The following is a 26,950-nucleotide window of genomic DNA, read 5'->3' as shown; positions in this document are numbered from 1 at the left end:
TAATCTGTGATGAGGAACAGTGTGGCTATCATGAAGCGGATGACCCTCTCCATGGCCCCTGTAGTCATATGATGGCAGTAACTCTCTCTCTCTCTCTCTCTCTCTCTCTCTCTCTCTGCTCCTCGCCACGTGAGCCATCTTGTGAACGCTCCCTAGCGCCGGTTTGCTTGTTGTTATTGTGCTTGTTTTCGTGAATATTTTTTGTGCAAGTCATTCAAGGCCTTGTAAGCAAGCACTGTGCCTTTTCTGTTCTGTTGTCCACTCTTGTTGTGGCGTTGCTGGACCTCGAGGTCTCTCATTACCTGACAAGGGCGACTTGTGTTCCCTCCACGCACCATTAGGGCCGAGCAGGGCGCCCGCATTGGGGCGAAAGTGGCATATGGTTTTTGTATCCTTCCTTGGCACGGTTTCATCTTTTGCAGATAAGAGATTATTGGCCACTAAATCACTCCCAAGGAACTTGGCACCGGGCGAACATGAATCACCAAAGTCAATAGTAATACAGTGACAACACTGGCATCTCTTAAGCCGGTCCAGTTATAATGGTGGTGGGCCAAAAACGTTGCGTTTATGCCTGACCACGTGACCGCTATAAGTCAGCACATGGGATAGGCAGCCACTTCTGTCCTTATATGTTCCTAAATTTCAACATTTTCATGTAGATGACTAAGCAGGTGACTCTCAGCAGGTCAAATTACAATGGTGGGCCAAAACGTTGCGTTTATGCCTGTCCACGTGACTGATTGAAATCAGCACATGGGATAGGCTTCTGTCCTTATATGCTCCTAAATTTCTACATTTTCTTAGGTGACTCAAAAGTAAGCTTAACATTTCACATCGACCTATATTTGTTAGTGCATCTATAATACGTTGGCTGGGAAGCTGTGCGACTGAAAACAAAACACAATGATGACAAAAAACACAGAAATCCCAGTGGGGATGTATTGTCTTACTCTTTTCAGAGTTCAACACACGGATGGAGGCACGGGCAGCAGGACACACACACACACACACACACACACACACACACACACACACACACACACACACACACACAGAGAGATGAAGGCATGAGGAGCTGTGGTTACACACACACAAACCTAAAACAATGCCTTGGGGGATGGATGAGTTTGCATGTGGCTCCAAACAATTCCTGCCCGTTTGCATTATGGAAATCAGCCAGCAGGGCAAATCTGTGTGGCTGTCTCAGTCCCATGGGCCTGTATCCTCTCATTGGCCATCTTGGTCCTTTTGGCCCGTCCTCTCATCCTCTTCCTCTTCCTGTACTGTGCATATGACCAGGGCTGGATTAACCCACAGGCTAGATATGCCTGCAGCCTAGGGGCCCCCACTTGCCAGAAGGCCCCAGTTGGCCAAAGGGGGGCGGGAAGTGGGGAGGACAGAATTGTGACAAGAGGCAGTATTGACCTTTGTCTGCACATATGCTATTCTTAATTTCTAGCTCGGAATTATGACGCTGACTATGCCGTTTTGCCGCGAAATTTGCATTCTGAGGGGGCCTCCATCAACCTGTAGCCTAGGGGCCCCAGCCCATACTTAATCTGGCCCTGCATGTGACCTGTCATCACTGGCGATAAACAATGCAGCCTCTGCCTGGCTCTATAATGCTTCTGCCTCTGCTTTATTCAATTGGGATCATGCCATGTTTTGCGGGTCACATACTTGGAAAAACCACAAGATCATCCGACGTATGACTCTACTACACCATGATTGACATTGGCGTGTAATGAGTTTTGTCCTGGACTGTTTGGCTATGTACAGAATTCCAGTAAACAGTAGCAACCTGAATGATAACAATAAGTCTACCTACATAAGGAATAAAACCATTGAAATATGTCATATGGAGAGTACAACTAATACCATCCAAATTGTTTTTAGTCAGAAGAAACCTTCCTCCCATGAAGATGACACTGTCTAACTGGGAAAAACAAAGTGTAGTCTCTACTAAAGCAATGAAACTGATGAAAAATGACCTAAAAATGGCCATTCTTCCAAAATGAAAGTATCTGTGATGCCTAATATCAAGAAGAAAACATTTTTGTTCAAAGGTCCTGTAAAGTCAAACTCCACGCTTGGGAAGGTGTGTAGCTACTATCCTATAGTATGACGGTGTACATGAACCTTTCCTTTAGCTGTGTCCTAGATGCAAAAGTGTGATAACATTCCCATTTTTGTCTGCGGACGTGGCTAGCCAAAATATGTATGCTCTGAGGTTCATCACCTGCTGTGTAGACAGTGAGCGCTTGAGTGAACGTGTCCTCAACAACTGACATGTTACAATTTAGACATCACTGACAGCCTTACGAGCAAGCACACAGGATGTTTTGATGTCGATAAGGATTTCAACAGTACTGACTGGCACTGCATCTGTGAACAGGTTTCGAAAACCTGTTGCAGTCTTCCTGAAAAGGTTATGGAGTGTGTTTTGTTTAATTATGCGGCGAGGGACTTCTTGCCATGTATCTGTGGTTGAGTGATTAATCTTCACCTGGATCAGTAATTTGTGGCCAGGAGTATTGGAAGACCTGCTTGCACACGCGCACCTTCTCCATGGAAGGGTGCGGAGATGGAGATAGGGGGCAGGTTATTGTAATATTGCGAAAGAATTCCCCTGAATTTGTGGCTGCTGATGTGAGGAAATTAAAAAGACCTGCCAAGCCACAAACTTGGCACAAAATAGTTCCCAATTCAACTAATTTGTGGGATGTGTTGGCGATGTGCATCACAAGGCAGGATCGCCCAACCTCATTGACATCCTCATTGACTTGGTGTTGCACTGAATGAGTTTTTAACAAGATTAATCCAGTTACAAAATAAACATGGAAAAATACCAAATCAAATATATATATATATATGTATTTTTTAAAGATTTGTTTTGGCCTTTGTTGACTTTATTTGATAGGACAGCGTGAGAGGTGGACAGGAAGTGAATTGGGAGAGAGACGGGGAGGGGTCGGCAAAGGACCGGGCCGGGAATTGAACCCGGGTCAGCCGCATGGCAGGCGAGTACCCTACCGGTTGGCCACGGCAGGGCCCAAATCAAACATTTTCAAATCTCTATGTTACATGGGTGGGCAGGGCTATGATTAACTTACTCAATCAGCTCCCAAATTGCCCTTGATTAAGTGAGCTGGCCCACTCCTCAAACAAGTAGATATGTCCACATTCCACCGTTGGCCAGGTGCAGGGCAATCACAGGGAATTCAGTAAAAGGTGAGCCTGTTGGTTTGACCTAGTTGGTTTGAAACATTGCACCCCTTTTTAATGGAAGTCCCCGGATGGGAAGTCCAGCACTGTTGCAGACTTTTGTCACCTTTTCCCGCAACTGGTCGTCTCCGTATTTGTCAGACGACATGTGTGATTACAGCCCTGTGTGTTCACACTCAGGGAAGCCGACGGGCAAAGGGATCACTAGGCAAAGGGGTCACTTGTCCTGGACCCAGGGAGAGAGGGGGCCCAGAATTGGATCCTCATTACATTGTATGTGTTGGGTTTGGGGCCCTTTCATGTGCCTTTGTCCCGGGCCTAGACAAAGCTGTCAGCGGCCCTGTTCACACTCACCCTTTGGCCTGCCACCAGCAGTCCCACTGTATTGTAACCGCCATCTAGCCAGCCATAAACTCCAATCCCTTTGGTCACTATTTAACTTGGTTGTAGTCGTAGCCACGACACGGATCTTGGCACTGTTGAATTTCATGTTTTGCTGGCTCTGCTCTCTTGATCGACCGAGAGCGAGAGGGGAGGTTTTCCGCTGTCTTGTGGGTTTCATACTCACTTGTCCATATGATATGACAGCACTGTGCTTAATGACAGCGCACATATTGGGTGAAAATCAAGTACAGTATAACAGAAATTGAGGAAAAATAAACCCAAACACAAAAAAACCCCTAATTCCTGTGCATTACCTTTCTGTCAAGGAGATGACCACAGAGCGAACACGCCTGCCAAAACGGGCCCCGCTGTGAGATCTGGCGCCCCACTTAGCCAGACGGTGTCAGAATCAATCGTGTAGTATAGCAGGAGATGGCGTATTGATCCCTTCCATTGCTTCATCCCCTGTAAGAGCATGTCTTGGCAGGGACGCCAGCACTCCCAGTCCGGGAAGCCGACAGAGTGGGGAGACAAAGGGGTCCGTTGTCCCGGGGCCCAGGGAGAGGGGGAGGTTCCCAGAATTGCCTCCTCGTTCCTTTGAATGTATCGGGAGTGGCGTGCCCTTTTAGATGAGTTTGTCCTGGGCCTGGCTAATGCTGGTAGCGGCCCTGATCCTAGTCAGGCTGTGTTATGTTCCCGTAGCTGGTCTAATAGGCCCTTTGTTACCGTCAACACTCTTACCACCACTCTTATGTTCTTATGAAGGCCGCTGACAGCTTTGTTCGGGCCCAGGACAAATTCACCTGAAAGGGCCCCCAAACAATACATGTATTGTGTGGTGAGGACCCAATGCTGGGGCCCCTCTCTCCCTGGGCCTGGGACAGCTTACCCCCCCCAAAGCCCAAAGCCCCCCCCCCCCCCCCCCACCCCCCCCCCCCCACCCCCCCCCACCCCCACCCCCCACCCCTGTCACGTTTTCTGGCTCTTACTTGTGGATGCACTTCACCTATAGGGCTGCCTCACTCAGACATTCAAGGATCAAACCTGTTTTGGAAGGTTGTACCAAGAGGAAAAACTAAAATCTGAATTATGTCATACTGGGCAGGTTTCTCAAAAGTCCCTCCCTCCACCCTCCTCCACTGTCCCTGGTCCAATTTCTGGACCAAACCAAGAGAGAAAGAAAAGAATCAAAATTATATCATGCAGGGCAGTGGGTAGGTTTTTCAAAATCCTCTCTCCATGGTTCAAAACACATCAATCCAAACAAACGAAAGAGTGTCAGTCGACCTCAATAAACTGCAATGCAGGCAGAACTGAAGAAAAAAAATATCAAAACCAAACACAAACTGAGAAGTGTGTTTGAAATAGAGATCTGACAGTCATAAAAGTAGATGTGTAGCTACCCGCCTGTGTTTATAGTCGGAAGATTTCCCTCCTCACATGACCACACCTAGCGAAATGACAACAACAACAAAAAAAACCTAGCTGAGGTCATTTTCCCAGAGTGTATGTAAATTGAATCCAGGCAACAACAGCAAGTCCCTATGGTCCTCAACCACTCATGCTCTCACAACCCACCCCCCACCCCCCACCCCCAACCCCAACCCCACTTCTCTCACCTCCCTCCCACTCCCATCTTATATCCTTTCCTTTTTAACAATATTTCTCTCCCTACTCCCCCACCCGCCTAATCACCCCCCTCTTGTATTATATTAGATTATGTTTACGTTAACTGTCCCTCTCCCCCCCCCCCAAAAAAAAAAAAAACATCTCTGTGTCGCTGTAGTCCTCTCCTCATGTTCTCTCCCCTTTCCATCTATGCTTTTCTGTTTAACTCTATTTCTCTCCCTAAAGAGATTAGGCCGGTCCCCCAGCTGAGGATGCCCCATTCAGACAGCTAGCCAGCTCTGACTAAATGCCACTCTTGTGCTTTGTGTGTGCGTGTGCGCTTGTGTTTGTGTTTGTGTGTGCACAGACGCTTGTTTTTTTTTAGTTTTTTTTACTGAATACACGGCAGGCACCCAAGTTAAGCTTGGGTTGCTCTCATTTACAAACTCTTGTTTTGAGGACACGTTCGGGAGTTCCCTACTTTTTTGCTCATGTAGTCTTGACGCTGTAAAATGTCATTCTTTTTGTGTTGCGCGTGTGTGTGTATATGTTTTTGTGTTGTGTTAAGTGTGTGTATGTTTCATCCATGTTATGTAACTTCATATTTTATGTGAGTGTTTCTATGCAAATTGCAGGTGTTGCACTGTGTGCATGTATGACATTGTGTGTTGGTGTGTGTGTGTGTGTGCATACATGTGCATGTGCATGTGTTTTTCAGGTTCTGTGTGTAGTGTGACTGTGTGTCTGTGTTGTTCAAAGAGTTTGTATGTAATGTCTATGACATGCAATTTGTATGTTGTGTCTGTGTGTCAGTTTGTTTCCTTGGAGGTGTGTGAGTGTTGTTTCGTGTTGTAAAGTGTGTGCGCATGCGATGTCCATGGCATGTAATAAGCATGTTATGTGTCAGTGCAATTATTGTGTGTGTGTGTGTGTGTGTGTGTGTGTGTGTGTGTGTGTGTGTGTACGTGTGTGTGTACGTGTGTTGGTATGTAGAGACGTGGGCGGGGAGATGCAGTCAGTCAGTGTTCCTGTAATTTCCTGACTGCAGTTGCCTGTCTTTTATTGTAATCCTGTCACTGTTGACTGAAGACACGCACACACACGCGCCCGCGCACACACGCACGCACGCACGCACGCACGCACGCACGCACGCACGCACGCACGCAATATGGGTCAGGGTTCAACAAGAGTTGCTGGCAAAGTTGCTGCTGTTCTTTGATTTCATCCACACCAGCGTGTGTCTTGACTCTTGAGTATCCCCTGTTGTTGATGAACCTGTCGCCGGTAGCTGCACATGAATCTGAACAATCTGATTCATTAGCATAGTGTGTGTGTGTGTGTGTGTGTGTGTGTGTGTGTGCGTGCGTGCGTGTGTGTGTGTGTGTGTGTGTGTGTGTGTGTGTGTGTGTGTGTGTGTGTGTGTGTGTGTGTGTGTGTGTGTGTGTGTGTGTGTGTGTGCATGTGTTTTTGTAGGACATGAATCTCCATCTGAAAAGTTACTATACTTAGGTGTGTGTGTGCACGCGCTTTTGTATGATATGAATCTTCATCTGAAAAGTTACCACAGTATGTGTGTGTGTGTGTGTGTGTGTGTGTGTGTGTGTGTGTGTGTGTGTGTGTGCGTGTGCGTGTGTGTGTGTACATGCCTGGCTCGCTAGCTTTGACACGCGTAGGAACTAATTTGGCCCTCTGTAATTATTTCTGGGCTGAGGAGCGCTGAAGTGCGTCAGCTTTGTGGCCACGGACGCCTGTCAGGACAGTGACAGCCTTGTTGTCACCACGCTGGAATTTAGTCATTAGTTTGCTCAATTTTTCCCCCTTTTGTGTTTGCCTGTGTGTTTGTTTTGTGTGCGTGCATCCGTGTGTGTGTGTGTGTGTGTGTGTGTACGTACGCGCATAATCACTCAAGTGTGTTTGTGTGTACATGCACATGCACGTACGTGTGTGTGCGCAAGTGTTAGCTTTGGTTGGAAAGACTATACGGACAAACTTGCTCTTTTGGAGCAAGGATCAGGAAGCGTGCTCACCACCTTGAAGTCTAATGCTCTACACACTGGGTGCTTAACTTTGTCAATGGACAAACTCAAATAATAAAAAAATAATAATAAAGAAGCACTCAGCAGATTTCTTTTTTTACTTTTTTAATCGCCTCACAAACGTTTCGGGCTTGCACCCTTCGTCAGTGTGGAGCAAAACAAATCCGGCTATGGGCTTGGTGAATCCTGATGTCCATTGTGCAAAGTCATCCGCGTGCCTTTCTTTTTGCTCCCTCGCTCGCCTCCCATCATGTAAATGCCAGCGTACATGCAAAGCTCCCTTATCCCCGCGGCCTGCACTCGCGGCACCCACCCGCAGACACTGGCTGTCAAGTCCTGTCTACGCTTAGCATGATTAATGGTCTAAGCATGACACATGCTGGTGATGGTGGTGGTGGTGGTGGTGGTGGTGGTGGTTGTGTAAGTGGAGTGACTGTGAACCAATGCAGGTCACCTCAGATGCTAACTTACCTGACTAACCTGACTACCTGTCTACCTGAAGGCCTATGCTACGTGTCATTGTCATTTCCATCAGTGTGGTGTTGGGACAGAATGTGAAGTGAACGCAGGTCACCTCAGATCCTAACTTGATGACTTGTCTATTCTACGTGGTCATTCTTGTCTCCACCTGGAGAAAATGTAAAGTGAATGCTGCTCAGCCCAGATTGTAAATAACCACTAAACAAATAGTTTTCGGCCCTGCCGTGGCCAACCGGTAGGGCACTCGCCTGCCATGTGGCTCACCCGGGTTCGATTCCCGGCCCTGGTCTTTTGCCGACCCCTCCCCGTCTCTCACCCAATTAGCTTCCTGTCCATCTCTCACACTGTCCTATCAAATGAAGTTGAAAAAGCCCCAAAAAATTGTTAAACAAATAGTTTTCGTCTGTCATTTCCACCAGCTTTTATCAGGTGGATGCATCGATAAGTAAAAGCATACGCGGTAACACTTTACTTAAAGCCAACAATATAAGCACATTTATAACCAATTATAATGCACATTATAATTACTTACAACGTATTATGACTACACTCATAATGCTTCATGATGCTTTATATTAACAGTTATGAATAACTATGAATCTAGCTTATAATGCTTTATAAATCCAAGGGTGTCATGAGTGCTCATGACTGGCTATAAACTACAGGCTGCCTGATGGTGCTTTTAGTACATTATGATTGAGTACCTATACCCCTCTATGCACAGAGAAGTCGTCAATGTGTGCTCTAAGTAAAGTGAAGTTCATATGGATGCATCTATAATGCACTGTATAATGCACATCTATAATGCATCATAATGTACTGTAAGCGCCATCAGGCAGCCTGTAGTTTATATCCAGTCATGAGCACTCATAATACCCTTGGATTTATAAAGTATTATAAGCTAGATTCATGGTTATTCATTACTGTTAACATAAAGCATCATGAAACATCATCGGTGTAGTCGTAATGTGTTGTAAGTAATTATAATGTACATTATAATTTGTTATAAATACGCTCATAATGGGCTATAGATATGGGCTTCATAGAAAGTGTTACCGCATACGCATATGGTGGTGTAGCGAATGTGAACACATGGGCACCCCAGATTCTTACTTTCCACACTACCTTTCTACTTTCATAATCATCTCCACCTGCTGTGTGTGCTTTCATCAGGTGCATGCATTGAAAAGTATGCATATGGAAGTAGAGTGAATATGAACACACACAGCTCACCCCAGATTCTAACTTGCCTGGCTACCTGTCAGTCCTCTCCATCTGTGTGTGCTTTTATCAGGTGTATACATCGATAATTACTGTAGGTAAACATTTTCGTGTTGAACAGGTTGGATTTCTTTTTGTTTTTTATCGTCATCATTTTGCATGGTGGCGGAGAGAGGGTGAACGCAGGTCATGGCAGATCCTAACTAACCTGACTACACATCACACTCTCCTCTCCTTCACCTGAGTGTGTTTTTTAATCAGTTAGATGCATTGATAACTTCTGTAGGAGGTGAACGCTTAAGTGTTTTACACAAGGTTCCCACAGGTCATGGATTTCCTGGAATGTCATGGGATTTCCAAACAGGCTTTTTCAGTCATGGAAATTCTAGAATTTAACCATTTTGCATGTGCATATTATCATGGAATTTAGTAGAGAGCGTACAGTAGAGTGCAATGGCAAAACATGCCATCTATTTTTTATTGTTTTGTTTAAATCAGTTCCTGCTATAAAATGCACAACATTCTAGAATGCAAAAATCTTCTCAGTTCAGGCAAACATGACTGGTAAATAAATGCAGGTCAGAGATCATAGAATATACTCTCAATGATGCAGGTTGAAACAGACTGAAAGGTTGATAGGCTGAAAATAGTGATTTGACTGACACCCTGGCTTCGGAATGACAGAGAATCCAGGTCATCCCAGTGTCTAACCAACCAGACTACGTAGGCCTACCTGTCATACTCCCCACCTGAGTGTGCTTTTTTTTAAATCAGGTGGATGTGCCAATACATGGTCTACTCATTATCATGTTGTTACAGGTTGGCTGTGTGTGTTCATCCTCCATCATCTCATCTTGATTGCCTCTTCTGTTTTTGTCTCCACAGGAGTCTGGTAGTGGGGAGGAGGACCGTCGTTCTCAGCCCAGGAGGTAAGAGCCTCTCCCTGCACAGCTTACTACCTGACCTCCCATCTCAACCCTGGTCCTGGATGAAAAGCCAGAACCCTGGGAACTGAACCAAATCAGCCATCAGCCCTGCTCTACTAGAAAAACAAAAGTCTGTTGTCTGTTGTTTTCATCTGTTGTTATCTGTATATCTTGCTTCGGATGGAGTACAGTACATTGGATATGTTTTTGTTCCTAAATGGTTCAGTGACGTTTCAGTGGTAATACACGTCAGGGCGGCGCAACCACAGCCAGTGCCACTATTGCATGGATATTTTTTGATTGTTTGTTTTTAGTGCACTATCTAAGAAGCATAATCATTCAACATATCAACCACCTACTGATTAGTAATGAATTTATAGGCATTAGATGCCGTTGTGCCACCTGTACGTTTCAGTAGTAACACACGTCAAGGCGGCGCAACCACAGCCAGTGCCACAATTGCATGGATTTTTTTTTTTTTTTTTTTTTTAGTGGACTATCTTTCTTTTTTTTTTGGGGGGGGGGGGTGGCGCTCCATTATCACAGGACAGTGTGAGAGTAGACAGGAAACGGGGCAGGGCCGGGAAATTACCCCGGCCGGACTCGAGCCGGGGTCTCCGTGGGCAATGTAAGCCCAAAGGTGGGGGGCTTAGCGCGTTAGTGGACTATCTAAGAACCATATTCACTCAGCATAATTTATGGGCATTAGATGCCGTTGTGCCACCTGACGTCTGAGCACCCCCAAAAACGTCTTTGACCCACATACACATATCTATGTTGGGCACATTTATACAGTTCTCTCAGCTGAAAAACATGTCATTCACCTTGTGCCATTTTTGTTTTCATTTCATACAAATACACACACCGTTGACATTGCGTATGCACAGAGTTACATTTAATACAAGTGTCATCTGCCGTGATGACAATAATACACCTGGGTGAACCCCGCTCTCCCTTGCAGGCAGCTTCTGAAAAGGTCACCTTCTCTGAGCTGCACTTGTTTTTCGCTCGCTGCTACTGTATGCACGTTGCATTGTGACATCACGGGCGACCTACAACACCCCCGCCCCACCCCCGCTCTGCACTGCGGGTGGAAATCATAGTGCACAGCTGTGCTGCGCTGCGCTGCACTCTCCTGCAGGCTTGTGGTCACAGCTAAAAGCAGGTTAAACCTGTCTTGGCCTCTCACATGTTCATATAAACAGCAATTTTAGTACTTCCTGCTGTTGTTCTCGCAACCTGCGTGTGCGTGTGCTTGTGCGTGTGTGTGTGTGTGTGTGAGTTTTGTGTGTTTTGTGCTCTAACTCTTCTCTTGTGTTGATATGTAAAATGCTGCTTTTCATGATCTTTTGGAGAAATGTCAAAAGCACAGCCATTTCAAATCAATCTGCCATATTTGTACGTATTTAAAATGCAGCATCAGCGAATTTAATATGCATCCTCTAGTCTCTTCCTAAGATTAAAGAAAACTTTTTGTATTCATTCAGCATTGTTTTATGTTCACTATTCAACTGGTAGCTGAGTAATAACTAAGTAATAATATAATTAGACATGGAATCTGACACTGACAGGTGTTTCAGAAAGCTTTGTAGACTGTTCTTATCTGTTTTGCTGTCGACTCTGAATCAATATCAGTTCCATCCACTAGAGGGCAGTAGATGTTTGAGGAGTGGAGTGTCTCCCTCTCTCCCTCTCTCTCCCTCTCTCTCTCTCTCTCTCTCTCTCTCTCTCTCTCTCTCTCTCTCTCTCTCTCTCTCTCTCTCTCTCCTCAGAAAGCTCTCATAGAGTTAAAAACTTGTCAGGGTGTGAACACTCACAGAACAGTGTGTAGTTGGTTCCATTCTGAGTGAACTCTTCTAGGGATGCACGATGTATCGGCCAGATGTATCGGTATCGGCCGATATCGGCCGATATTCAACACATCGGACATCGGTCTGATGGGTAAAACTGGGCCGATGTTAACGCCGATGTTTTTTTTATATGTTACGGTTCTAAAAGAATTGAGTTGACAATGACTTTCACTGTTTGTCTTCTATTTTGTCTCTATTTTTTTATCTAATTATCACAGGGTGTTTTTGGAAATAAGACGACATTCAAAAATTCTGTTTGTTTGCATCATTGTCATCTCTTTTTTTTTAAAAAGAAAGAAAAACATCGGTATCGGTTAATATCGGTCATCGGCCAAAACCGCATTATCACAATCGGATATCGATATCGGCCGAAATTTTTGACATTGTGCATCCCTAAACTCTTCACTACAGCTGTATTTGTGTTGTGTTGTGTTGTGTTGTGTTGTGTTGTGTTGTGTTGTGACTGTGACTATGGCTATGTACCCGAGGTGGTTGCTGGTGAGGGTAGGACCATGCCCCTCACAGGAATAGAAGCACCAGGGGTCACAGTCCCCCAAGACATGGCCTCAAGCTTTGTGTTGTTGTCTATGTCTGCACAGACATCAGAGTATGAGAAAAATGTAATAATGCACTGACATTTGCTATCTGGGTTGTGTGAAGGCAGCGATAGTTGTCTGCTTTTCCGAGGTTCTTTGGCTGGATCTGAAGCTTTAACTTGTGGTCACTTGCGTGTTGTCAGCTTAGGACTGATGCCTGCACACTGTGTATCTTGGGCCTTCGATTATTGAACACAGAATCTCTGTCAGTCTTAAAACAGGGAATGCACACCTTCTATTCTCATTTAGAGAGGGAGCTTGTGATTATGCAAGTCATTGAGTTCAGGTGAGTCAGATAGGCAAGAAATGTGGTGCACGTTACTGTGGTGGTCGATACTGTAAAAGCATACAGTATCCAAATGTTGGTTATGACTACCGGTAGGCCTAATAACGAAGCACCATACTCATTTTCAACATTATATTTACAAAATATGTGCAAGATCCATGACTGCACATCTTCATTTTTAAACATTATAATGCACTTCTGTCTGGTGACTCAAGCCATAACTGCAGTGTATGGAATGATATTTCTGTGTTGTGTAATTCTACAGTTAGGAGTTTATAGGTCTAGACTGGAGATGAAGAGACCCCTCTTGCCTTGTCATTACCGCTTGCTCATGAGTCAAAATCACAGTAGCTCCCCAACTTTACAATTCTGTGGTAATCTAATCATCTATAATTCACTGAGGCGTGAAATTATCAGCATACACTCTCGCATTATCAGCAAGTTTCAAGGAGTTTCACTCCTAGGGAGAAAGCTTAATTAAAACAGCACTACTGCGGTAGAGGTAGGCTGACTGTGAATGCTGAAGGAATAAACGGGGTGAATTTTCTTTTCTCAGACACACCATCAATGAAATTTACAATCCACGTGCATGCATAGTTTTAAAGAAGCATGGATGTAACCCGTTCAGACCAGGACTGACACACTGTGCAGCTTAACCTTTGATACTGGCTACAGTAGTGTTTCTCAACGGGGGCAGTACAGCCCCCCAGGGGGCGTTGGGTAGCCTTAGGGGGGCTTTGAGAAGGATAGTTGAGAGAGGGCGGTGCTTAGTTGTCATTGGGGGCATTAAAGTCCATTACATTTTTTTTATACTAAAGGGGGCGTTGGCAAGCTTATGATGAATTCGAGGGAGCGTTGGGAGGCTTAGGATGAGGTCCAGGGGGCATTTGTTCAAAAAAGGTTGAGAACCACTGGGCTACAGTATAGTGCGCATACTGTAAATGTACTCTAAATGTAGACAATTCTTTAAAAGAAATTGACCTGTTTGGTCTTAATGGGTTAATAAAGAACTGCCAAGTTGGCATCATAACTGTCTCGCTGCAGGCTCATCTTCGCAGTGACGTGCGTGCAGGATCAAGTGCATACGGGTGCAAAGCACATACTTGCTCAGACCAGGCCAGCTGGTTGAGAGATTGCAGGCACTTGCAGGCTTTTGTGGGTGTGTCAGTCCTCCACCTCCACACACACACACACACGCGCGCGCGCGCGCACGCGCGCACACACACACACACATATATACATACGCGCGCGCACACACACACACACACATATATACATACGCGCGCACATACACACACACATATATACATACGCACACACACACACACACACACACACACATATATACATATGCATACACACACACACACACACACACACACACACACACACACACACACACACACACACACACACACACACACAGCCTTTTGCAGAACGCTCAACAGCTTCTACTCATCATCAGTGTCCTTTTACTCTGAGGGGGCTACACAGATGTGGAGTCTGCTATGTTTGTCTGTTTGTGCATGAGCAGATACTACAATATAGCAGCAAAGACAGATGCATAAAGAAAACCAAGTCTTTATGTAACAGAGGCTAACTAGCAAAGTTGGCGTGGAACGTTGGTAAACCTCCCTCCCAAAGCCTCATACAGTGTCGATGCCATTGGGCTGGGGGACTGGTCCTTTAGTCCAGCGGTATCGTACTGTGCCTCCCATTGCCGGACCGTTGTAGTTGACGAGGTCGCAGGTTCGCAGCCCCGAGGGGGACGAACAGGTGCAAGAAGACCGCCATCACATTTACCAAACTCCACTTAAAGGGGTATGCCACTATTTTGCTATATGCTACATGGATACATTGACTTTCACTAGCTTAGCGACATATTCCCTCTTTTAACTTGTCTTAAAGCAAGACAACGCTTAACATGAAAAATAAGACACTTTACCACCTTTATAAACCCCAGCCAACTATTTTAACTGTATTAAGCCCCAAAATAGTGGCATACCCCTTTAAATGACACTGTTATCTGTACGAGTTACTGAGCTATACTGTTGTATATTCTTTCTGATACTTTGAGGGAAGAAAACATGAGTGGTGCCATGCCAAGTGCATGGACAAGTTTTGAGAACACATTCAAAGATATTCTGGTGTTGGATCTTCCAACTTCCAAGAAGTCCAGGAATTTTTGGAAGAACAACAGACTTGCGGAAAAAATATCAGATCCCCCCCCCCCCCCATGTGTTTTGAGGTCGTCTTCCTCATAAAACTGATAGTTTTGCCATGAACTCTAAATTCAGATGGATAGAGTGTGAACAGTGTCCCTCCAGAATGATTTACATTTTATTTTAAGGGTACACTGTAAGTTAACAGTCTATGTACCTCATTAGGTACACTGGTATAAATGGCATACAAATGTGTAAAAAAAAAAAAAACATTGAACGTCATGTTGTGACCTGATTTTCCTATGAACTGAAGTTGCAACGCTTCATGAAGGCTACATACTGTAAAACATGCCAGTGTCTTTATTAAAGAGTCTGTCTCTCTCTTCACAGCAGAGTCTGTAACCACCTGCAGGTTCTGCTTGGACACAGTGTTGCCAAAATAGTCCTTATATAAATACCCATAAACAGCCCTTATGTATACTCTGTATGTGGGCCGTCGAACAAAGGATATAAATCCTGGTTATATGTACATGGTCTGTACTCTGTATACTCTATGTGAAAGACTACAGTCTACTACTAGTCTACAGTCTCTTTGGAGTTTGTAAGTTTGGGGGTTGGGTGCTCTGACAGTTTTTGGCCAGGCCCAGGACAAAATAATATGAAAAGGCCCCCCTCTCAATATGCAAGATGTAATGGAGTCCCAGTTCTGGAGCCCATGCTTCCCTGGGCCCGGGACAACTGCCCCCTTTGCCCCCCCTCTCTCTCTCGACTTCCCTGATTGTAAGCATTAGGATGTGATGAACAGCATGGATGTTGAGACTGTGTCCAAACCTAGACATATGCGTGTGAGGGATGAGGTTCAAGGAGAATAGGCTTGTCCGCTGTATTAATAATACAAATAGATATATTCTACTGTAAAGTGTGGCCAGACCCATTGCTTTAACTGTATCCACCCTGGTTTCTTTACTTTAGAAAAAATACATGTACGTGTATGAAAACTATGTTTCTAAAAAGCATGTGTAATAAAAGTAATCACAGCCAATATGACTGCATGCTTATTCACCCCCGTGATGACGACAGTAGCAACAGGAGAGAAGGCATGCATAAAGCATAATGGCAGGTTTTAATCCGACAGGCACAGGCATTCATGCATGCTATAGCTTGTCTTTGCAACATGTAATTATTCAGTAATAAACAAGTCAAGAGTATTGGGTGATTCACCCGACGAACAAGGAGGGCTGCTTTCGCTGTGAGTGTTGCTGCCCGTTTGTTTTATTGTGACTGTAAAGCTACGGTTGCTAACGCACAATCTCAGGTCACGTTGATAAGGCCTCTATTGTACTCCCTGTCTTGCCTGTCTGCAGTCAGTGGGCTCATACCTTGTGCAATGCAACGCATGTTAAATGCATCCGTATAAAACAATGCGGCACCAGTCTCTCTCCTTGTTCATTGAAAAGAAAATGTGACCGTGTAGAGGTAACCCCTTGATACACACACAAACACATACACACACACACACACACACACACACACACACACACACACACACACACACACACACACACGATGCACATGCATGCATGCATGCATGCACGTATCTGTCTCCATACACACTTGCATATCCATAAATGCACATGACACACGCACACATGCATCTACACACACACACACGCGCGCGCGCGCCACTGTATAGCCCTCACCTACTTAGCCCTGTAGTGTTATTGATCAGCTGCCAGTCCAAGTAGAGGTCATCCCTCTGACCATCAGTAAGTAGCGTGGCTCTGGTTTCATGTCTGCAGAGTGGACATACATAAGCAAAGACTTGACACCCCTCTCTCTTTTGTAGCCCCTTCATTCATGCATTGCTGAAGGAACTCAACTACAAACAGTACATTACACTTAGCTGATGTTTTTTTCTTAATCTAAAGCGACTTGCAGTTACAGTATTATCAGTACAGGGTATTGGTTACAGTCCCTAGAGCAGTGTGCGGTTAGGGGCCTTGCCCAAGGTACCTCAGCCAGCCATGGAGCGAGATAGGGAGTGGAAGGGTGGGATTCGAACCTGCAACCCTCTGATCTAAAGGCCATCTCCTTAACCACCAGGCCATGGCTTCCCATATCTTAGTAACATTGTTATGACATTACAAAGGGTCTTAAGTAACAGAACTGGGGTACTGGATCACCACACTACCCTGCACTACAGTTGTGGTCACTGCAATTTTGGTAACACTAAAGGCTTCTGTATTGGGTCCTCTGTAGGACGTCCCGAGTGGCTTGTGTCTGAGACACCCTGACTGACCCCTGCTCCGTAGGCCAGCACAGCCTGCCAAAAAATCAAAGTGGTAATCGTGACGCGGGTGTACCGTTGTTTATCTGCAGTGTGTTGTTTTTCCCCTCTCTCTCTCTCTCTCTCTCTCTCTCTCTCTCTCTCTCTCTCTCTCTCTCTCTCTCTCTCTCTCCCCCCCAAGTCCCCAATCGCAGGGTGACCTTGGCTGACACAGAGCGAGTGGAGTGGAGTGGAGCGACATTGTCATTTGGCTCTTTTGTTTTTTGAAGGGGAGAGAGTACTTGGGGAGCTCTTGTTGACAAAAGGCCTAGTGTTTCAGGCCGGGGGTTCGATTTCAGCATGGCCAGCGAGGGTACAGGCCAGGCAGGCAGGGGGAAGGTGAACCTTATGGGGGTCGTGGGGATGGAGGAGGAAGTGGTCATTGCTAAGGCAAAAAGGGTTCCATGATGCCCACAACCCCCCTCAGACGTTGGTCTCTCTCTCTCTCTCTCTCACACACACACACACACACACACACACACACACACACACACACACACACACACACACACACACACACACACACACTCTTAGGCCTGGCCTGGGATGTTTTGCAAGCCAAGTGAAATCCCAGCCTCTCTGGCTGTCCCAGTGCAGTGCAGTATTGTGTAGTGCTGTGCTGTGCTGTCCTGTCCTGCTGGAGACAATGGTGTTGTGGCGGAGAGGACAGGACAGGACAGCACAGGGCAGGAAGCCTGCTGTAATTGAGACTCCCTCTGTCCTTCTCCTGCCCGTCCTTCCATTGTATGCCGTGTCCCCTGAAACGCCAACAACAAAAACTTGTTTTCGTGTCAAGGGCCAGAGGACATGTGCATTACACCATGTCAGTGCTGTTGCACCTACACCTGCACATGTGCACACGCCACTCATGTATCCCTACACACTTCCATTGTATGCTGTTTATTACAAAACACAATGTTTAACTAGATAACCTGTGTGTATGGTGAAAACCATTTGGATGTTTTATGCTGTTTACTTTGCTATGAGGACTAACAGTATTTGAAAGAGAAACTATACAATATGTTGCTGGCAGCCCGTTATGAAAATAAAGTGCAGTAATACTACAGTGTAGGTTTGCAGTACAAAATATTGCATTCACTGCCCAAGAGCGCAGTTTTCCTAATACAGCAACGTTTCCCCCTTCTTTAAACGGCATATATGTAGTACCATAAAACCTATGAAACCCAACTGTGCGCACATGTGGCAGGCACAATGCACACCACAGTACATCGTGGCGTACCCTCACTACATGGAGTCTAGCTGCAGACTCCTCCTCTGTCAACAACCACTACAACGCACGGCCAGTACCGCATGTTCTTGAAACACAGAGCTGCTGGCGTGACCAAGCGCTGCGGGAACAGGCAGTGGTGGCTTGATTGCTTGATGACACATAGCAAAATGTGTAAGACGTTAGACCTTATTAGCCGAAAAAAATATTGCCCCGCGTAACGAGTGCCTTATGCGTTCGAGTGATGGCGTGTAAGGGCTTGTAGACTACTAGTCGGTCATGTTTATCTGTGGGAATTGTGGCGGCGCTGCTTGAGATGAACTCCGAATCCTTCCAGCAGTTGGCTGGCTTCTACCCGACGCATCGATGACTCAAGGCGGTATAGCTCCAGAAGCATGCGCCTCTGTTGGATGTTTGTGCGCCTGCTACTACGGAGGCAAACACATGCCGTACTTTAAGAAGAATGCCGTTGTTACTCAGGGCCAGATTTATCAATTGTAAGTTTTTCCCACCACGATTTCCTGTTATTAAAACGTATTCGGTTTTGGAGACCGTAATTGCATGCTCGCCGCGTATGCCAATCTACTGAGGAGGCATGGTTTGCCCTGTGCTGACGATTGTTGTTGCACTTCGTGTTTTCATGCGTGCATGTTCATCTTTACAGCAGGTGCGGGAGAATGACAGCAATTAATGCCATTGTTGCATTATGCTATTTTTACCATGTAAATATTTGCTGCTGCGTGCCTTTTTATATACCGGCGCGCTGTGCAGAACTTTGGTTGACCGGTTGCGCAGCAGTTTCATCTTCAAACCGCAATGTCTTCTTTTCTCGTTAGTTCCTCTCTGAGCTGTCTAGACAGAAGTTCTTTTGTAAGCTGCACTCTCTTTCACTTCCCCTTTCATTATGTAATCGATAACTATGTGGACTTAATGTACTTTAAGGTGGTCTATTTGCCACTCCGCAAGTATGAGGGTACAACATCTTTGGAATGCTGGAATGGAATGGGCAGGTGCATGTTTCAGCCTTGGCACTGTTTGTAAAGAAAGTAGAAAATGCTTCTGGTGTAAAATCCAGTTTGTCAGTACAACAGCTGAGTGATTGATTGTGTTTTTGACCCTGCAGAGGGGCATGGCAATTTATCAAGCTAAGAGGTGAACAAAAGGACAGATCATTGGCTATTGAAAACAATACACTGGCTAACTGGAACAGTGTCTGTAGGCCTACCCTGGAGTCCAGAGTCTAATTCCTAGGAACACTGGGGGTTTACTCTCAATCTCTATGGCCACACACACACACACACACACACACACACACACACACACACACACACACACACACACACACACACACACACTTCTTTCCCCTCTTTATGTGGCCTTTATTTGCTCTGTGTGAGTAAACACACCCAGCTCATTTACACTTGCCCAGTACTGTCTTGATCTCAAGAAGAAGGCAAACAGTGTGTGTGTGTTTTGTGCCTGCGTGCGCGTGCGTGTGTGCGTATGCACATATGGGTGCGTGTGTTTGTGTGCACGCACGTAAGAGTTGTGCCTGCGTGCACGCACGTAAGTGTTGTGCCTGGGTGCATGTGCATGCATGAACATGGGGACTTGTGTGTATGTATGTGTGTTTGTTTGTGTGTTGAAAATTGAAAAAAGAGGGCACAATGTATTCGAGGCAGCAGTGTTACTGTTGCATCAGGTCAGCCTGGTAGAGTTGATGCATGCCAGGCTCTCTCTCTGTCTTTGGTACTGTGGTACTGTGCCTGCCTGCCCGGCCCGTCGCTGTGGATTTCATTGGGTAGCATATGGTGTCAGCCAGCAGTGTGTGGGCCAGATTAATAGTCCCAAAATAATCCAGATTGGAGCAGCGGAGGAGCGGAGAGGAAACCTCTTCTGGTGCCACCAGAGATGAGGCCTTTGGCTTTCCCCACAGTTTGGCACGGTAGGTCAAATTGGGTCCTCTCGGCCCTGCCGTGACCTAACGGTAGGGTACTGGGTTACTAAACCAGCGACCCGGGTTCACCTTCCCCGCCTCTCCCTCCCCGCTCATTTCCTGTCTCTTCCTGTCCTGTCAAAAATAAAGGCAAAAAAGCCCTTAAATATATCTATTTTTAAAGTTGGGTCCTCTCACAGTTGGTAGGATTTTGAAAGCGAAGCTTTGTTTGCCATGATGACGATGACGATGATGATGACGACAAGCCCCGATTAATGCATCCAAAATAATCCAGATTGGAGCAGGGGAGAGGAGAGGAAACCTGTTCTGGGGCCACCACAGATGGGGCCTTTCCCAACTGTCGGCACTCTAGATCAGATTGGGTAATCTCAGTATGGCTACGGCCCTTTTCGAGCCTTTATATGGTATAATGATGATGTTGATGATGAAGAATGAGTAATGAGTAATGCATGCAAAGTGACCCAGGATGAAGGGGAGGGGAGAGAGAGTTTTCCCAGTACAACTGGCACAGTTCGTCAGATTGGGAACAGTCTGTATAGCTAACGGTTGGTAGGAATTTCAAAGCAAGCTGTTGTTTGCCATGATGATGATGATGATGATGATGATAACGACACAACCCTTGATTAATGCATCCAAAATAATCCAAAATGGAGCAGAGGGGAGGAGATGTGAGGAAAGGAAACCACTTTTGGTTTTCCCAGTACAGCTGGCACACTAGGTCAAATTGGGACCGCTCTGCATGGCTAACGGTTGGTAGGAATTTCTAAGGGAGCCTTTTGTTTGTTTGCCATGATGATGATAAAAGCTGCACGCCCCCCTCTCCTCTTCTATTCCCAGCCACTCAAACTGGAAGTGGAGGCTGATTAGTGTGACACACTTCACCAGGGTGTGTGTGTGTGTGTGTATGTGTGTGTGTGCGCACATGTGTGTGCGCGTGCCCGCGTGCATGTGTGTGTGTGTGTGTGCTTGTCTGCTTGTCTGCGTGTGTGCTTGTGTGTGTGTGCGTGCGCACACACTTGTCACTCATGACCAGAAAGCCAGGCCCTATTGCAGCCTATATTTATCTCAGCCCCCCACCCCCCACCCCTCAAGAGTGACAAATATGGACTGAGGGAGAGGGAGGGGTGGGTGTTGTGGGGGATGTGGAAGGCTGCTGGGTTATGTGTCTGTGATTGGAGGTCAGTGATTATCAGGGGACAGGCAAAGGTGTAGTCATATTCTATCCCTCTTCAAGCGATCTCCCTGTCATATGACTAATAATATCCCCTGCCCCTTTCTCTTAGAGGCTCCTACTAGGCAATGAGTGTCATTTGGTGTGGGATTAATCTGAATGTAGTTTTAAAAGGGGTGCATGTCTGATTTTACTTTCATTCTAAAGCTACACATTATATAAATGGATAATGTAGAGGGAAGCAGCAGGTCCCAGGCACTCAGTCAGTATATCGCCAGTAAGAAGGGAGTACATTAAAAACCTTGTAATGTAGAGGGCCTTCACAAGAACCACATTTTCCCAGATGATGAAAATGTCCTGTTTCACCAGTGCCGTGCTCTTTGATAATCTGTCCCCATAGGCTCTGGTATCAGTTATCGGTTCTAGGCGTGGTGACATCTTCCTTATGCAAAGGGACATTTATATGACCCAGTCATATAGACTAGTACTGCTTGTGTTTTCAGTGTTTTGTAGCAACAGGAGATACACTGAAAAAAACACGACAGTGTACGTTTGTGAACTCATAACCCATTCACATAATTCCCATCCTCACCCACTTCCACTTGCCTTGCTTACTTTGCCCAGCAACACAATACCTACGTAAGTTGGCCAGTGATGGGTAAATGGATTTATTAGTTACATTCAGTGCCACATATTCCAAATGACCTGGTTTTACCTGTCCAATTCAACCAGGTGATCATTCAACCAGCCAATCACCTGGTTGGATTGGACAGGTAAACAGTCATTTGGAATATGTGGCACTGGATTGTAAACTAATGAGCCCATTTTGCCCATCACTGAAGTTGGCTTTCAGGAGACTTTGGCTGATTGTCTTTTAGCCAAGTTGTCTATGTTGAGAGTGAGTGCCTTTGATCATACATCTTACATGGGGCACCTAAGTCACGCCCTCTACTTCCTGGTTCATGGGGCATGGGGAGTCAAAAAATAATTACTGGGCTTGAAATGAGTGGTTTTTCGACACCAATCCAAACCTTGGACCTCCACCTATGCACCACAAATCCACCACGACTCGCCTCGTTCACTTCCATTAAATTTTTTGCAACTTATTGCCCCATGAACCAGGAAGTAGAGGGCGTGACTTAGGTGCTCCATTGTTTTGCATGCTATGTCCCTGCTTGTTTGTGTGCATCAGTGCAATTAAACTAGTGTTTTTACCATCCAGTACAGAGCCGCATCTGGCACTGAAGACCTCAGTCACACTCTGAGGAATGTTGTAGCGTGTATGTGTGCATGTGTTTGTGTGGGTGTATTTATGTGTTGTTTGGGCATGCAGTGCTTTCGGGTACTGAAACTATTTGGTGCCAACTGGGTCACTCTCAGGATACAGGGCAGATGAGGATGTGTGTTTGTTAGTCTGTAGCCTGTAGGAAATAGAAAGTGTGAGATGGAGGAGGGAGGAGGGGATGAGTAAAGAATGTCCCCGGATATAGTACCATACAGCTGTGCCCCATATATTTATACATGTTCGCAGTTAGCAAATGTACACATACTCAGGATGCAGGCCAGCAAGGATGGTGCGTGGTGAGTCTGTAGGAAAGAGAAAGTGTGACGCCAGGGACACATGCGAGCAAAGCGAAAAGAGGCAAAATTCAGTGTTCCATTTTGACACCTCAAACGTCATCAGGTCGTTGCGCCGAATCAAATGGAGTGAAACATTTATGTTGTTTATTTGATTGGCCGCCTCAGGCGAAATTCACGACTCATTTTGCATAATATTAAACTTGGTAGAATATTTTCGCTCCTGTTTGCTTGTCTTCGCCTCCCCCATAGGAATGAATGGCAAAGTTCTCTTCGCTTGGCCAAATTCGTAGTGGTGTCAACAATAATCGATTCGGCGATGCAATGCAATGCGGGCCATGGGCGATCCAATTCAATGCGACAAGTTCCAGAATCGATGCGGCTTTCAATTACTTCCGTTGATATTTCGGGAGTAAATGAATGTTAAATTAATTAAATAAAAGAACTTCAAAGCATTGAAAACTGCAAGACTGATACAGAAAACAGCCAATAAATTGTCGCTCAGTATCTGACTACTTGTATCGCCTCATCATGACTGATGAAACATTTGCTTTGCTTTCAGTAGAAATGTAATGCATTGCAATGCATTGTAGAATTGAATCGGATCGAATCAAATCGAATCGAATAGAATCGTAAGGGCAGTGCCAAGGCACACCACTACAAATTCGTGTGTATGGTGTGAGGTGGCGTGTGTAAAGAATGTCCCAGGTTCCATACCACAGTACTCTCCCTAGTACCTTTCCATTTTAGAAAATGTACACATTCTGTTAGCGAATGTACACTCTGAGGACGCAGGATAGTTTCGATACCTGATGATGAAGAAGACCCATCTCAATGTGTAGATGCTTTTCCTCGCCCTGCCCTTTGTGCCTGTGTAATACAATACAATACTGCACTATAAATACATGTTGTATTGTATCACAACAAGAAAGAAAGATTGTGTGTGGACACTGGGTAGGGTGGGGTAGGGGTGGCAAGGAATTTCTCAGGATCTACAGTAACATACCACACAGTGTTTTTTTCTCCAGTATTTGCTATCTTGTAACATGCTCACTCTTAGGATGCAAAGTGGCTCGGATTCATGGAGGTGATGAGACTGTGAAGAAGGTGAAAGCAGGGGAGGAAGGGGGGAGGAAAGAAGAATGTCTCAGGATGTGCAGTAACATACCACACAGTGTTTTAGTGTTTACCCCATGTAAGCAAACATGCCCACTCTCAAGTCGCTGACCAGTTAGGATTCATAGAAATAGCAGGATACAGAATGGCTAGGATGCATAGAAACCGCTGGATACAGACTAGCTAGGAGGCATAGAAATGGCAGGAGACTAGCTAGGAGATGGTGAGAGTAGAAAGGGAGGAAAGAAGAATGTTGGTATGTATGGTGTTTTGGTGTTTGCGCAATGCCCACTTTCAGTTGGAAGACCAGTCGGGATGCATGGAGATGAATAAAGAAGGGGAAATGAGGGGTGGAAAGGGAGGAAAGAGGAGCATCTACACAGAATGTACCACATACTACAAAGTTACTGAGATACAGCACTGGAAACACACACATACAGACACACACACACACACACACACACACACACACACACACACACACACACACACACACACACACACACACACACACACACACACACACACACACACACACGAGCCAGATAGGGTGAAGAGGTTATGGGAATGAGGCCGGCTCTTGGCCATTTTTAAGATATACTGTATCTATGGTTTGCATTCGCTTACCACTTTCGCACACACGTAGGTTACAGTATGAGAACCAGTCAAAACACTACTACCTCCAGACCAGTCCTGTCCTGTGGCTTTTGGCAACTTTCGGGGGGCTTTTCCTCATTTAACATCCCCGATTTACTAAGTCGGAGTGACGTCGCAATCACATGTCTGCTATGTAGAACCTGTGCTCAGGGTTGCCAGATGAGTCAGATGATTTCCAGCCCAAAAAATGCTCAAAACCCGCCTAGAAGCACAAAATCCCGCCCAATTCTATTGATTTCTATGGCAAAAATTGGGCGGGTTTTTCTGCTAAATGCCATTTTTTCCCGCACACGGCCATCCTAAGCAGCCCAATTGGGCGGGAAACAGCCCAATCTGGCAACACTGCCTGTGCTAGCTGAAAGTTTTTCCTGATGTTAAAATGGCGGTGTCGTTGCCACGCAATGTCACATGAAAAGAGTTAATAAAGAAGGAATAATACCATAACAGAGTGTAAGAAGGCTTCACACCTCACCACTTTCCACAGCGAGAGACAAGTAGCCTAGAATGTTACAAGTATATATCCAATTTTTGTATCTTCAACGGTCCCTCCTCCGCATTTTGGACAATATGCCGGAACACTGACATTCACGCAAAAAATCACGCACGTCCGACTTGGTGAACTGCAAATGAGATAAGGACCTTTCCAATTGTGCTTTTGCGCGATATTGAATAAAACAAACCTTGATCATCAATAACGTCAAGCCTCTCGTCATTAGAGCAGAAACCACAGTGAAGGATGGGAGGAAGGAGTTTGACTTGAACTCCATGTCAGGCCTTATACAAAGTATATACCCATGCAGGGCTGTAGTGGAGGGTAAACGCACGTAAACGCCGTTTACGCACCTCTGGAATTTAGGAAATAGCGTTTACCCACCTCTAATAGCGTTTACCCACCTCTAAATAGCGTTTACGCAGCTCTTAATGGCAATTACGCACGTCAAAGTTCCCTGCGCCTTGTGATTTGCCGTTGGAATAATCCAAAATAAATGTGGTGTCATTAAAAAAATATTGTTGAACATTCTTAACGCTTTAGTAGGAATCATTTTCATCCACTCCAGGTTTCTCTCTACCGTTCGCAAATTAGTCACGCCCTTCTCATCAAATCTAGCCACTTCGCAACGTTTGTCCGAAAGAAGTAGGGGACAAGCCAGTGCGCCCCATGTTTACAAGCGAAAGCGCATCTGCCCGCCGGTTCTACGGACGGCAATGCCGATAGAAACGCAAATGCACGTTCGCGGTGGAGTTGGGGGAAAAATCCCGCGTGTGAAGCCAGGTATGAAAGTAAACTAACACAGGAGTAAGCCTAGTAACACCACCAAATCCATCATTTAGCGAGGTACAAGTTTTGTTACACCTTGTCACAAGACTTAGCCTAAAAAATATTTCATGATCTGACATGTCCAAGTTATTTGCAAAAGCAATTTCTCAGAGCTAGAAGGACTCATTCCTGAGTAAAGAAATTATAAGCTTCTTCATCAGCTTCTTCTTCTGTCTATTTCCTTTGCAGTTATTGATAACGCTGTATGGGTTAGCTTATGAATGGTAGGTAAAACTCCAGTTCCTCTCTTAATGGCTGCAGTGCCTATTGCTAATCTTTGAGCACCATGCCACTACAAGTAGGCCCTAGCCTAGCTAAGTAGGCCTAATGGATGATGGTGGAGGGGTAAATTGTGAGGCGTCTTATAAAAATAATAAAATAAATAAAGCCTAAAATGTAGCCTAATAGCACTTCATTATCAATTCAGTTGAAAACCACAAATGCTGTGTTTTTTTTATATTTAGTTTCCAATGTTATAGCCTAATGCCATTCATCTTTGTGGGGAATGGCTGAGATGGGCCTACAGTACATGATGGTGAATCTATTTTTAAAAACCTAATGCAGAAAGTGGAATGGGCCTATGAAATTGAGCTGCATTGTTATGCTGTTGAGCTACTCCAATATAGGTGTTAGGCCTACTATCTAGGATTGTAGCAAAGGCATACTCTGCTTCATATGATCACACAAATTATGTGATAGGCCTATAGGCCTAACTGAAGAGATTTTAATTGTCATTTATAGAAGACAAATGCATGTGCATGCCAAAAAGTTCTAGTGGCTTTTAAACAAATGACCATTTTGGATGCGTTGATACCGATACTT

The 26,950-nt window shown here is 45.4% G+C and overlaps 1 protein-coding gene across 3 annotated transcripts in view; it reads left to right on the top strand.

The window, feature by feature from the left end:
- Positions 1 to 26,950, top strand: part of ssh2b (slingshot protein phosphatase 2b) — a 58,018-nt gene that overhangs the window by 4,149 nt on the left and 26,919 nt on the right. The window contains exon 2 of one of the 3 annotated variants that reach the window (XM_063203115.1): positions 9,843 to 9,886. In XM_063203115.1, the coding sequence (XP_063059185.1) occupies positions 9,843 to 9,886 (44 nt within the window). The other 2 variants (XM_063203116.1, XM_063203114.1) reach the window with 2 other exon arrangements.

This window comes from Engraulis encrasicolus, chromosome 7, assembly GCF_034702125.1.
Source record: "Engraulis encrasicolus isolate BLACKSEA-1 chromosome 7, IST_EnEncr_1.0, whole genome shotgun sequence".
NCBI classification, from domain to species: domain Eukaryota; kingdom Metazoa; phylum Chordata; class Actinopteri; order Clupeiformes; family Engraulidae; genus Engraulis; species Engraulis encrasicolus.
Note: the sequence above shows the minus strand (reverse complement) of the source record. Positions and strands in the feature narration are given on the sequence as shown.